A 13267-nucleotide genomic window follows, 5' to 3' on the forward strand; every position below is an offset into this window, starting at 1 on the left:
TCTGGTTCCTAGACACATATGACCAACTCCTGATTTTATTCACCCTTGTTTAAGATTTCCTTCTGCTCCTCTTGCTTCTCTCTTTCACTCCTTTTCTCTGAGGCAATGGCAAGAACAGTTGTCGAGAGAACAGAGACTCCCTCTAAAGACATTCTGCATTTTTCAGTTCTCCATTTCTAAGAGTTTATTCCTTTAGAAAGCTCTTCAAGACCAAGCCATCTCTGTGTAAAGACAAGGAATTCTTAAAAGTCTGCTTTTCCATTTTTTACTGCTGAAATGCTAATGCCTGCTGGGTTACACTGCAAACGAAGGCCTGTCGCTCCCGTGGGGGGGAATTGGCAGGGTTTCTGCTGTCTCTGCTCCCTGGCTGGGGCCGTGCCAGGCGCAGTGACCACTGCCGTGTTGTGTGGAGCCTGAGGGAGGTGAGCCCGGTCGCGGTGACCGTTTGCAGCTTCAGGGACATCAGCGCTCACCGCGTGCAGTTATCCCTCTGTGGTTTCATCCTGCCTTTTTGAGGAGACATCAAACCTGCCTCCCCTCCCTGAAGAGACAAACCGCCTGCGAGCACCAGGCAGTGAGGCACAAGCTCGCTGCTAACAAGCGCAGACTCGCGGTACAGATGACCCGGGAGCCAGCTCATCTTGCTGAAACCTCTTCTCTCCCGAATTCCCACTCCAGCCTCAAAGCTGAAGGCGGCCCTTTGAAAAAAAAAGGAAAGTGCCACGGATTCACGGTGCTCTCAGCAACCCCAGAAGGGACCCACGAGCGTGTGGCCTGGGCCGTGGTACATGCAAAGACGTTACCTCCTGTCCTCAACCTCCCGACAAGAGACAAGCCAGCACTTCGGGCAGCAACGTGAGCGTTTTGACAAGAAGCCAGCTTGTACAGAGCACGCAGAGTGGTGTCTCACCAGTTCGCCGAGCCCTTAGCAAGAGTACGACCAGCGTTGTTCGTGTCTGGAGTGCAGGAGCGACCGCCTTGCTGTGCAACTCAGGGCAAAGCTTGGGCTTCTCTGGAAGGAGCGCAGGAATGAAAATTCAGCTTGGTCCATTCAGCGAGCAGCTGCCTGACCTCGCGCTCCATGAGAGCAAACCTCTGAGCAAGAACCTCTCTGTCCTTTCCCCTCTCTCTTGCTCATTCATTCTTTCTTTTCCTTTCATCGTCATCTTGGGGTTCTTTTTGATGCTTTGGTTTGTGTGGTTTCTCGCAGTACCGTTTTGAATACAAATTAGTGAAGCAGTAGCATCCTCTAGAAAGGGCATTATCAAAAATTATGGACCAGTTTGGCCATGTCATGGCCCTGAGGCAAAGCCAAATTTCCAAACCAGGTTTTAAACCCATAATCCAGGTAATGACCTGTCTAGAGGTTCTTGTGAATGTTATATGCTCGTGATGAGCCAAGGGTTGCTTTTTACTGGGACATAAAATTCACTGAATGCTTTATTTAACTTTAATGCATTGGATGTTTCTGACTGCCTCTCTACATTTTTCCTCTGTGAACAATTTCCAAAAGCAGTGTGTAGCTCAGTTAGGTTTTTTTTCTTTTCCATTTGTGCTCTCTTATCGAGCTGGTTGCAGGGATGCACCTTTCCAAAAAGCTTTAGGAGTATTGGGGCTGATAGGCAGAGCTCTGGCACCCACAGGAAAATCCCTTTTGAGCCATTCCCGAAAGTGACCCATGCGTGCAAAGCCTTTGACCGTACATCTTGTTTGTTTTGTGCCGTTGCTTTTCTTAATCTCTCTTTTGGCGGGAGGTGCGTGAATTCCAGCCCAGCATTACATTGCTGGCATCTCAGGGCTTTGCAGTGAAGTACCAGCTTGTCCCTCTCCTGTCAGAGCCAAGGTTTAAAAAAAAAAAAAAAAAGATAATTAAAAACATGGGCAATTTGTGTAGATAATTACCCCAAACTTGGGATGCTTTTGAAGGTGCAAACTCTGCTCCTGTGCAGCTTCGCACACGCACAAAAAATAAAAAATCTGGGTGTGCAAGCTGCAAGGCAGTGGAAAATAAATGTGTGGCTGAGTGGTGATGGGGTTGCAGACAAGGGAATCTGTAGCGATTTGGCATGGGTAACAAAAAGTTGCCTTGCCACGGGGCAAAGGTAAAAGTCCATCTTTGATGTTTCCTGGGTTTGATGTCTGTGAGTTGTATCGCATGTCAGTAATAAAAGATCAAAGATCTCCCAAGTAAGGCTGAGGCACAGCACTAAGCGAGCAGATGTAGCTGGTACAAAATACTTGCATTGCTCTGGGATAGCACCTCGGTGCAAGGTGGTTGGAAAAGCAGATTGAGGGGCAACGTTTCAGGGTCCGAAGGTAGGGACTGCTGCATGGTTTGTTGTACCGGGTAGAAAACCACACCAGTGGGAGGAGAATCTGCCCCACTATTGCCAGGAACAGGCACTTGCTCTTCTTTGATGAGTGCCCATTAGAAATAAGCAGAAATAAGCAGCCAGTTGTGCACGTTTGCCACACTGGAAATTTTATCCCAGGATTTTTCAGTACAGGTATGTATTCAGATGTGGTTTAATCTACAGGGCTGTGTCCTGGCGGGTTGGACACCAACAATGTACGGCAATAAGAGCCAGGAGTTACAAATTACTGCACTGTTATTGCTGTGCAAACACCACTGCAGTTGTGCTAATTGTCACCATCTCAAAGCCTTCAGGTGGCAGCTTCTCACTCACAGCACAGGAATTTGTTATGGTAATGATTGCTTGCCAGCCAGAAAGGCACCTACATGTCTACTCCCGCGATCCTGGAGCTCTGCACTGCAGTCTCTCTTGCCCTCTGTGCACTTATGTGGAAGAAAATCATTTGACTCCTATGCAAGAAGAAAGAGATTGGTGTCAGAAAGGCTAGAGTAGCGTCCCCACGGATCCTTAACTTTAGAGGCAGTGAACCAGAAAGTGTGCTTTTGTACAGTCCTAAGGGGACCCCAGTAGAAAAGCAAAGGAATTTCTGCTCGAATGTGGTAGAGGGAAGGGGAGGAGATGAAGCTGTTTTTCAGTATGTTTTACTTATGGCATTACTCCTCTTACAAACATGTGACCTGCAAACCCAGCAACCCAACGAAGACAAGACATGAATCATTTATGATCGTTTCGTTCTGTATTCATTAAGGGATTTCTTGGTAGTATTGTGCGCCTTAATTGCATCGACATCCCCCACTCACAAATTCAGGAGGGCAAGCTAGAAAATAAGAAAGAAAAAAAACTAAATCTGTGACTGGCAAACAAAGCTTCTTTTCACATCCTGCACTTGCTGGAGACATCAAAGAGAAATGCAGTCGTTTCGCTCTTCTTCTGATCACATATTGATAGTTTATCTTGCCTGACTTCAGCTTTTAGCTCGACACAAATTCCTCTGAACCAGATGTCATTGATTAGCCCTGTAGTGCACTCGAGCCCAGCAGTGTCCGTGCTGCCACACCACGATAGTCAGCTCTTGGTGGTCTGCAGCATGTGCCATGGGTGTCCTCCTCCCAAAACCCAGGGTGCTGGAATCAGGCACTGGTCCCACAGCCAGGAACAGGGCTGCAGATTTACCTGGTTTTAACATACTTCAAGTTAACTGCAAGAGCCATGAAGACAAAGGTAAAGAAGAAAGTAATTAGACCCATAATTGGGGGATCTTTTGTGTCTGAGGGACACAGATCGTTTCTTTATTCTCCTCTGAAGGGGCATAACTTGGCAATAATTCCGTCTCCATGACATTTATGGGAGAGACTTGAAAGGAGCAGGAGAAAAGAAACAAGCCGAGGGACGTTTCCTTGCTGGTCACATGCATCAGAGCTGACATGCTTGGGAATCCTTCCCAAGCCCCCCTCAGATAAGCACTTAGGAGTGACTTAATTGACCATGAGAGCCTTCCGAGTGCCTGTTGGCAGCCCTCATCGCAGAGGGCAGGTGCCGGGGACCACAGCTCTTGCTTTCCCTGAACCCCTGTGCTCCTCCACAGAACCTCAGCGGCTGCTCATGCCTCAGCTCGGTCCCTGCCGAAAATGCCACCGTTGTTCCCGGAAAATGCCCCAGTCCCGGCTGCGAAGAGGCCTTCTTGACATTCCTCTGCGTGATGTGCGTTTGCAGCATGATCGGGGCCATGGCGCAGACGCCCTCAGTTATCATACTCATCAGGTAAGGCCAATGCCAGGAGGAACTGGGGGGGCTGCCTGGGGGCTGTGGCCACTGGGGGGCTGCTCACGGGGTGGGGATGGGGCCGGGGGCTCATGGGGTGCTGCTCACTGCACCTGGTTCATCCCTGCTGTGGCTGAAGGGAATAAAGGAATCACTCGTGTTCAGTGTTGGTAAAAAGGGAGTGAGGAGGAACTGGGCTTGCAAACCGAGAAGGTCGCTGCCAGGATGCTGCAAAAAGGGGCAGCAAACTTGGTTTTGCCAAGGCTGGGGTTAGCATGGGAAAGGACCTGCAGAAGTGCAGCTTCCAGTCGAGGCAGGAGGGACGTTACAGCTGCAGCAGCAAAGTGGCAGAACTGCAGCCCCGTGGCCTCAGCATGTAATGGCTGAGATACCATTAGAGATGGCCTGGAGATCTTAGAAATGATGGAAAAATACAAGACTGTGGCAAAGGTGAGCATTGGTCAGTGCCCGCTTGGCTGGAGTTTGACTTCTCTCACCCTGGACCAAGTCCAAAGCCAGAAGGAACTTTAAAGTACGAAGGACGTCTCGGGGCTGAGCCAATGTGAATAGTTGAAGTAGCTTAGTCAGGTAACCGACCCTGTGTTATTTCCAGACACACGGAACACTTCACCCTATGATACAAGTATATATCTAAGCCCACGTTTATCCAGAGGCTGTCACTTAGTGAGAATAATAACCAGAGGCATAAATAGCAGATCCATTCTGCAGCCTGGAAAATTCCAATAAAACCCAATCAATAAGGTCTGTATTAGAGGCACACTCTTGAGTGGATCTTGGACAGAACAGCTCGGTGAGGGCATGTCTCCCTGCAGGATACAAAATGAGATATTCCATCTACTGGTTCTTTTCTCTCTTTGCATCTACAGTAGCTAAAGGGAAATCAAATTTCTCATGATAAATATTGTGGCAAAAGTAATTTGAAGTTTGAAGGGTTCTTTGTTCGAGGGAGCTGCCAGCACCTGTAGGATCCTGAATGAAGTTGTCTTTGTGTCAACTTCAAATGAGAAAAGCCAGTCACCAGCCAGGAAGAGGAATACAAGAAAAAGGGAAGGGAGCATTAAAAATACTTAGCTCTCAGCTCAGATAAATAAACAATTCACCCTTCCAAATTAGTAGCTGCACTCCCTTCAGAGCTTTAGTGTTTTATCTGCTAAAATGCATGGGAAAGAGCTGCTCACCATATCCCACCACATGTTCTCTTGCAAATGCCATCTTGGATAAGGCATTGCTAAAAGGAAGTGTTGGCATGTATCCCTGGTGTCTCTGGCAGTGACAACAGCATCATTCGCTTCCTGTGTTTAATTTAAAAGCGAACTCCCCCCACCAGACGAGCAAGAGTTGCACTGGGACTGGGAGTTTTTGTGTGCCCAGGCATGTGCCTGAGATGGCCACAGGGCAGGAACTGAAGTTTTAGCCAGAAAACACTTTAATCAGCTGTAACTGCTCGCCTTGGAGCTGAGGCTCTAGAATTATTTCAGCACTTGGTGTGAAATTTGTCTGCCCTCCCTTCAGAGTCCTCAAATTAGATGTCTTATCTAGGAAGGTCTTTGGTTCAGTGTTGTAGTCAGGAAAAGGAGATGCTTCCAAGTGACAAATTGTACTTCACACTAAGGTATGGGGATTGACCTTGACTTAATACAGAAAGGTGGACAGGCAGACACTAGCATTGATTAAAAACCACTGATTTTTTTCAAATGATAATCTATTTTTCCCATAATATAAACTTCGATACTGTTTCCATTTCCTTCATTTCCCATGCTACTGTAGACCCTATTTAAGCCAAGCCATTAATCACTCAAACATTTTTCCAAGGGTAGATACTTCACACCTTCAAGTCTTTTTATCAGGCCTGGGTGTCTGCCTGAAAACTGCTGAAACCCAGCCAGAGGTTATAGGCTTCGTGTAGGAGTCCTGATACCAGGTTACATGGCTTGTGTAATGTCTGAGATAAGGGCAGTGATCAGAACAGTCTTCTCTTAATTTAAATCCTGTTGCTTTTCTGGCTTTTTAATTGGTATTTTCTGATTCCCCTCCGATATATTTATACAGAGGAGTGCCCGTGCCCCCATGGGTGTCACTGGCAGGGCTGAGTGCAAGCCTCTGTGAAGAGCTGGGGGAAAAAACCACCGAGGCCTTTAACGTTTCCCTGCGTGACAAACCCAGTCACGTGGGGATCACCGTCTGCCTTCCAAGCCTCTGTATACCGTGGGACATAAAATGCTATTATAAGGCTTGAGACCAAGTTAATGATTTCTGAAATGCCAGAGGCTTTGCTGAGCCTGCCTCGAGAGGATAACTTCAGCCAATAGGATCCTTGAGCTAAGCCAATCGGAAAGCCATGAATTACTTTTTAAAGCACCTTTGGAGGTTGATACTAATGCGATAAACCGGGTTCTGCTCATAGCAAAAGGTTGGGCAATGATTGTCTTCCCAGTATAAAACAAATTCCATGAAAAGAAGTCTTGTTGAGCACGTCATCACTGAAAGGCTTGGTTTCACAGGTTGACCAAACATTTTGGTCCATCATCCACCCTTCTCCTCTTATTCCCAGTAGTCTGGGAAGCCTCGGAAAAAGGCGTTTTTCTCGCCCACCAATTCTCAGCATGTGGAGCCTGAAAATCATGATGTGGAGTTTGTAAACGATGATTTACTGGGATGGGAATTTCATTTTTCCCTATCCGACAGCAGGATCAGCTGCTGTTATTAATGACTTCGCTAAATTCCAGAACCCATCACATGGCCACTGTCGCAATTACTTTCGAGGCTGTAGGCAAAGGGAGAAGAAAAGCCCCATTAATGACTTTTTGAAGAGGTGGTGGTGGCATCCTGGCTGACAGCACAGAATCGCCATGGGGTGTGTTAATCAAAGCAGAACAATAAGAATCGATTTCACTCTCTCCCTTTCTCCTCCCTACAGAACCGTGAGCCCTGAACTCAAGTCTTATGCTTTGGGGGTGCTTTTCCTGCTTCTCCGTTTGCTAGGTAGGTACAAAAAAATCTCATCTTCCTCCCCAACCCTTCCCTCTCTCACAGATAACACTATTTTTAATATGCAAGAGTTGATTTCTTCTTCATGTGAACTTACACATCAGACACTGGTTGTCACGAGTGGGGTCTGAAGCAATGAGGTCTAGGACCTCCCTGTGAAGGATGTTGCATCAAGGCTCCCGAAGGCGCCTTTCCTGCCATTTGGATTGTGCTAATGGAAGAAAATGTGGTGTTGCATGAGAAATGACCATTTCTGCCACGCTCCCATGCAGACGGTTCTCTTCTATAGTTGTTATTAACATGTCAGCAGCTTGCAAAATTACTGCTGTATTGCATATTGCTGAAGTAGAGGAATGTATATTTTTATCCTCATTTGAGGGACAGGAGCTATGTTACATGCTGTGTTTGTCCCTTCCTTCTGGTCTCTCGGAAAAGAAAAAGTGAGATGAGACAGGCTGAGTCCTTGTACTCTCCTGGGGGTTAATATCCCATTAAAATTCATGCAGCTATTCCTCTGGACCAATATGTGTTTCTCATGTGTGAATTAAAAGGAACACACTGGGCTTTTGTTTATCTGCTACTTATTTCTAGGTGGAAATTTTTCCCCTTTTAAAGAGATGGCTTCTATTTTAAAGCTCCTGTATTTCAGCTCATTAATCTCAGTGACACATCATTGTGTGGGTCCATCTCACACATATGGTTTCTTCATGTTTTAGGGGTGGAATTTACTTTTTTTAGCGTCAAGCTTCATGCCTCCTGCAGCAGGGCACAGGCAGTACCTTCCCTGCATGGTCCCCCAGTCTCAAAGGGATGAGCTGGAGAGTAAAATGCCATCTTCTAGGCTGTAGAAAGGAAGACCAAAAATCACAAAATAACACTCATTGCCTTGAATAAGTGACTGTATTTATTTACTTATTTTTGGTAACACCTTGTCTCCCATGAGCTGAAAGGAAAACGATAGTCACAGACCAGTTTGCATTAAAGCTCCATCAAACAACCTTATCCAGAGCTCAGATAAGTCAAAGGGAAGCTTCTGGGTTGACTTGGCCTGGCTCTGGTTCAAGCCTTGCAAAGACAGCATTTTCCTTTGCTGTCAGTGCTGCTCTCAGGTTTTGGCCTGTCTTCTTTGGCTGAATGTGGAGTGTCAGCAGGCAAGTGTGCTAGGAGGAGATCTGTGGGTTGTTGTTTCCAAATGAAAAAGTACTTAAGGGGGAAGGTTTTCTCTCTTCTCTCAACATTTTGAAAGAGAGAAACCTTCTGAGATAGCAGCATCTTGAATTCCACTAAAACTGGGCTCTGACGCATGTACTGAAGATGAATAGATCTTTTTTTTTCTTCCTATAAAGAAACCATAGTAAGAATTTAAACTCAAATCTTTATATGTTGCTCTGTCACTAAGGAATTCCCTTGAAATAAGAGTATATCCAGCAACATAGCTAGAACATACAGAAAATGAAGAGAAAGGTACTTTTCAATATAAACCATGGTATCCAAATCTTGCCCTTAACAATCTGAGGTTTGAGACTAGCTTTACTGATTTATTTTAAAAGCTTTTCAGTTCACCTTTAAGCTTTGACTTAAGAAGAGAGTGATAATAGCTGCTTCTTGAACCAAAGGAGAGTATTAAATATAGGTGGTATGAGACCCAGAGGTGCAATCGTAGCTAATAGATTTCGGTAAGCCAGGGGTAACTTTTTTTTCTATGGCCCTGCAGTTTCTGCATGAAATGTGTATCACAGAAATTTTTGCCACGCTTTGCACTAAGAGGTAAAGCATGATTGAATCTCTTTAATATTCACTATAATAACATGAAACACCACTGAATTCTTCCAGTATCCTTCTGGATGTATTATCTCATTCCACAGGAACTCTGCTGAGAGAGAGCAGCGTAACAGTGTTTTCATATAGAAGTGCTACTGCAGTTTCTCAGGGAACAATGTAAAGCAATGCAATTGGAGCCAAAGGTTTTCAGAAGCAGCAGTTGCTATACAAGAAGCTCTGATAGGGACGTTCTTTCCCTATAACATCTCATGCATAGAGAGGTAGGGCTGATAGGACTAGAAACCTGGAATCTCTGAGTGCTTCCAGTAGCTGGGGAAGTTCGGAGCTGGATGGGAAGCGTGCAGTTCAGATCCCTCTGAGATTGAAAAATGGCTTTTGGAAACAGCACGAGACAAAACATCCTTGATAATTCCATCCTGATTGTGTCAGGGATTGTCAGCACTGACTGGGCATGTCTGGAATGGTGAAAGGGTTTAGTCATGTGCAGAGATCCTGGATGCGTCCTTTCTGAACTGTGTTCACCATGCATCCTGGCATAGCCTCCACTTACCAGGGGACTTCATTTGTTTTTTCCTACGAGCCCATGTTGTTTGCCTGTCTTCTTCCAACACAAGAAAAATGCAGTGCTTCCCTTGGGAGGACTTTCCTATCCACAGTGCAATCCCTCAACTCCCATGTTTCAGAGGGTCTAATCTCTGAATCATCCCAAAAGTCTTGTGCCCTTTCCCCTGAAATTACCTGAAACTCTGGTTGCTAAAAAGATTTTTTTTGTGTGTATTTTTCTTAAAGGTTTCCACACCTGCCTGCATCCATGTAGGTATAGCTTTGTAGTTCAGTCAAACAGGTCCTTCGTCAGGTCTCGTAAGCAGCAACTTCCAGGCCAAATTATCTTGAAAAGCTGGAAAACCAGCTGAAAGCAGCTGATGGGAGTGATCACTATTTCTGGAGTTCTGCCTATGCACCTCCAAAGCTTTGCACCAGCTTCTCTCAGTGTGTCCATAAGTATGGGTTCACACCTCAAAATTCTGATTCGCATGCAGCTTTCCCTTGACATGTCATTGACATGACGAACAGCGAGCTGGCACTGACTGTTTTTCCAGAACATAACCAGGTCTTAGATGTGATGACTGGAACTAGTGTTTGTAACAAAAGGATCGTCTTGCTTTTATATCGTCTATTTTTATTTACTACATCCATGCTATTAATGACTGGTTAAAACGAGTACCAGAAGTCCGTATAGCCTTTCTTCCTTCCTGCATTTATTAACATATAAGGAAGATCAAACAAAAACTGCAGAGCTCTAGTCATCAAAATAAAATAAAGAGATCTCAGCTGCCACAGGGAACAGTGAAGACAACCAATTTATTTGTAGTCGTAGGATATATGTCATGAATGTCACTGTTTTGTTCGTGACAAGCTGAAAGAAGGCATCTTATCTAAGCCTGGAAATCCAGGTTAATGATGAAACCGGATCCAAGATTAAGCACTTTTCTGTCTAAAAACTGCAGTCCTTGTGTCTGTTTGCCTACACATGTATTTATAGAGTCTCAGCCATCGCAGCACCTACAAATGGGGTGATACTGTCAAGGCCCAATCTGGGAGAGTACATGGTGCCCACAGTGTTCTTCTCCGTGCTTGCTGTCTTAGCCCACAGCAGTAAGTTTTGTTTGTGTATTTTTTTTTGGTTTTGTTCCCCACCCCCTCTCCCCCAGGTTTATCCACTTTCCATCCGTTTTTGTTCCCCCCCGTAAATATAGCAGAAGGAAAAGAAATGCTCTGCATTATGTAGAGCATCCACATTTAGAGCATCCACATTTTCTTCTGCACGCTCGGTGCCCACGTGCCAGCTGGGGAGCACACAGCTGGATGTGGACAGCCTCACCACCGTGGGGGTAATGTGAAATGGGGTAATGTGATGCTCTACAGTATCCCTGTAAGACGAGAAAAAGTAGAGAAGAAAAACCATCGCCTTTATTGGTTAACAGAGATTGGAATGATTGCTTTGCTTTTTGATTGCAGCTCTGTTGCAAATGGAGAAATGCTCATCAGCCGTTAGCTGCAGTGGCTCTGGGAGAATCCTGCTGTGATGTTTCACTTGATGACACACTGAAAATTTCCCTTCTTTTCCTATTTAATACTGGCATGCATTACAGGCCATTGTTTCTTCTCCTTGGATCAGAGGAAAGCCTACTCCTCTGCCAGCAAAAGGTCCAAAACTAGCTCTCAGTGCCCCAGCTGATTTCAGACTCTGGAGTCCTGTGACACCCTTCAAGTGAGCATCCCAGAGTGCAGAATTACCAGAATCTAAACAGAGAGCAAGCTACAGGGCCATCCTCCTCCTCTTTCATTTACTCCTCCACCCAGCTTCAAACCAGAAGCTTAATGTAAGGCACTTAAACTTGAGAAAATCCTACCTGCATTTGGGATATCAGCAGGAGTCTGTTCCATAGATAATGAGTCCAGAATAAAAACTCGTATCCACAGCCTTTGTTTAGGTTGATTTAGAACTAAAAAAAAAAAAAAAAAAAAAAAAAAAACCAGAAGAGAATTACAGGATTACAGGCTCCATCTGGGACCATTAACCTTGATAAGTGTCCTCTCTTTCCATTCACTGCAATCACGTCCTCTCCCTTTATCGTAAAGATCATAAAAGCATGATTTGTCTCTCTTATTTTGACAGGTTTTATTCCACCTCCCCTGATCTTTGGGGCTGGAATTGACTCCACGTGTCTGTTCTGGAGCACGTTCTGTGGCGAGCAAGGAGCCTGCGCACTGTATGACAACGTGGTCTATAGATACCTGTACGTTAGTATCGCTATAGCCCTCAAGTCTTTTGCATTCATCTTGTACACAACCACCTGGCAGTGCTTGAGGAAAAACTATAAAAGGTACATCAAGAACCACGAAGGTGGGCTCAGCACTAGTGAGTTTTTTGCCTCTACTCTCACCTTAGACAATCTGGGGCGGGACTCAGTGCCCCAAAATCAATCACATAGGACAAAATTTATCTATAACCTTGAAGATCATGAGTGGTGTGAAAATATGGAGTCCGTTTTATAGTGACCGTGGAGGGGTGAACTATATTAATAATACAAGGGTCCTTTTTAATAAAAACAAGAGGAGAGTGAGAGTGAAGAATTACAATTGCAAAGCAACAATGGCAACACAGGAAACTTTTGTCTTTTTCTCAAAGTCAAACCCAGTCAGGATTCTTGAGAACAACATCTTTTCATGGGATCACTTGCGATATCCTGCGGGGTGATGGAGAAAGCAGGGAGCTGCTGCGGCTGGGTACCAGCCCCTTTGATGACAGTACGGGCTTCCAAAACGGGAATCGATGAAGGGCATCCACAGAGGTTCATCGGAGAGCTCGGCAAACGGACAGGCTTGGGCATGAAGCATAGAGAAAGCAAGATGTTAATGGCAGGGATGCGTGGAGCCCTGCTGGGCTGTTCGAACCCGGCGCACGCCGTGATGGCAAAGAGAGAACGGTGCTGGAGTTGTTCAACCACTCACACTCTGCCACCAGCCACGAGTCCACGCTAAATACCTTCAGAGCTGCTGGAAACCTTCCAGGTAGCTGGCAGTGCTGTCCGAGTATCCGAGTCCTTCCAGCTGAGGCGCATTCGCAGATCACAGCCCTTTGGGTGGCTGTGAATAGCTGTGCTCAGATCTGTCAAACCCAGTAAAGTTCGAGACATTTGCTCACACTTGCCAAACGTGCTGTCATTTTTAAAGGGGGATGAATTCCAAATATTTGTCTGCGTAGTCCTCTAATAAGGTTTTATAAAGTTATTTTCAAATCTATGTTAACCCTTAAATCGCTGACACTTTTCCATAGGGTGGATTTATTTATGCTAGTTCGGGGAAGGATTCTGTTTAATAATATGACTGAAGGGGTTTGTTTAATCCTCTGCGTTTTTTGTCCATACGCCTTCATTCTAATATGCTACCAAGCCAATGAAGACACATAATATGTTTTTAAAAAAGAGAATGAATGCACTGTGTCTCTATAAAAAAAAAAAAAAGTCAGTTGGAAAATTATAGATAATATGATGATTTACATAATATAGTTTTTTCATATTATATGTGACTCAGTGAATACATATATATATATGGAGAGACTATTTATGTTCTCTCCAGTTTTTAAAGATATATATATATAATTTGCAATCTAGAAATTGTGTGGTGGATGTTTTCTTTAAAGTGTGTGTGTGTGTGTGTGTGTGTACACAAGATGAAAGGAATACCGACCTTGATCCTCACAACTGATATTTTTTTCACCTGAGAAATGCCACTCACTTCAATGGAAGCCGTGTGAGAAAGGTGGAATAATCTCC

At 45.0% G+C, this 13267-nt stretch overlaps 1 protein-coding gene across 1 annotated transcript in view; it reads left to right on the forward strand.

Moving 5' to 3' along the window:
• SLCO3A1 (solute carrier organic anion transporter family member 3A1) overlaps positions 1–13013 on the forward strand; it is a gene marked incomplete at its 5' end in the record, with an annotated part of 122517 nt that extends 109504 nt beyond the window's left edge. The window contains 3 exons of the mRNA XM_084293507.1: positions 3961–4136; positions 7075–7139; positions 11608–13013. Of these exons, the coding sequence (XP_084149633.1) occupies positions 3961–4136; positions 7075–7139; positions 11608–11987 (621 nt within the window). The 3' untranslated portion in view covers positions 11988–13013. The remainder of the gene's footprint in view (positions 1–3960; positions 4137–7074; positions 7140–11607) is intronic.
• Between the last annotated feature and the right edge of the window lie 254 nt (positions 13014–13267).

Source organism: Netta rufina, assembly GCF_964035555.1.
Source record: "Netta rufina genome assembly, chromosome: 11".
NCBI classification, from domain to species: Eukaryota; Metazoa; Chordata; class Aves; order Anseriformes; family Anatidae; genus Netta; species Netta rufina.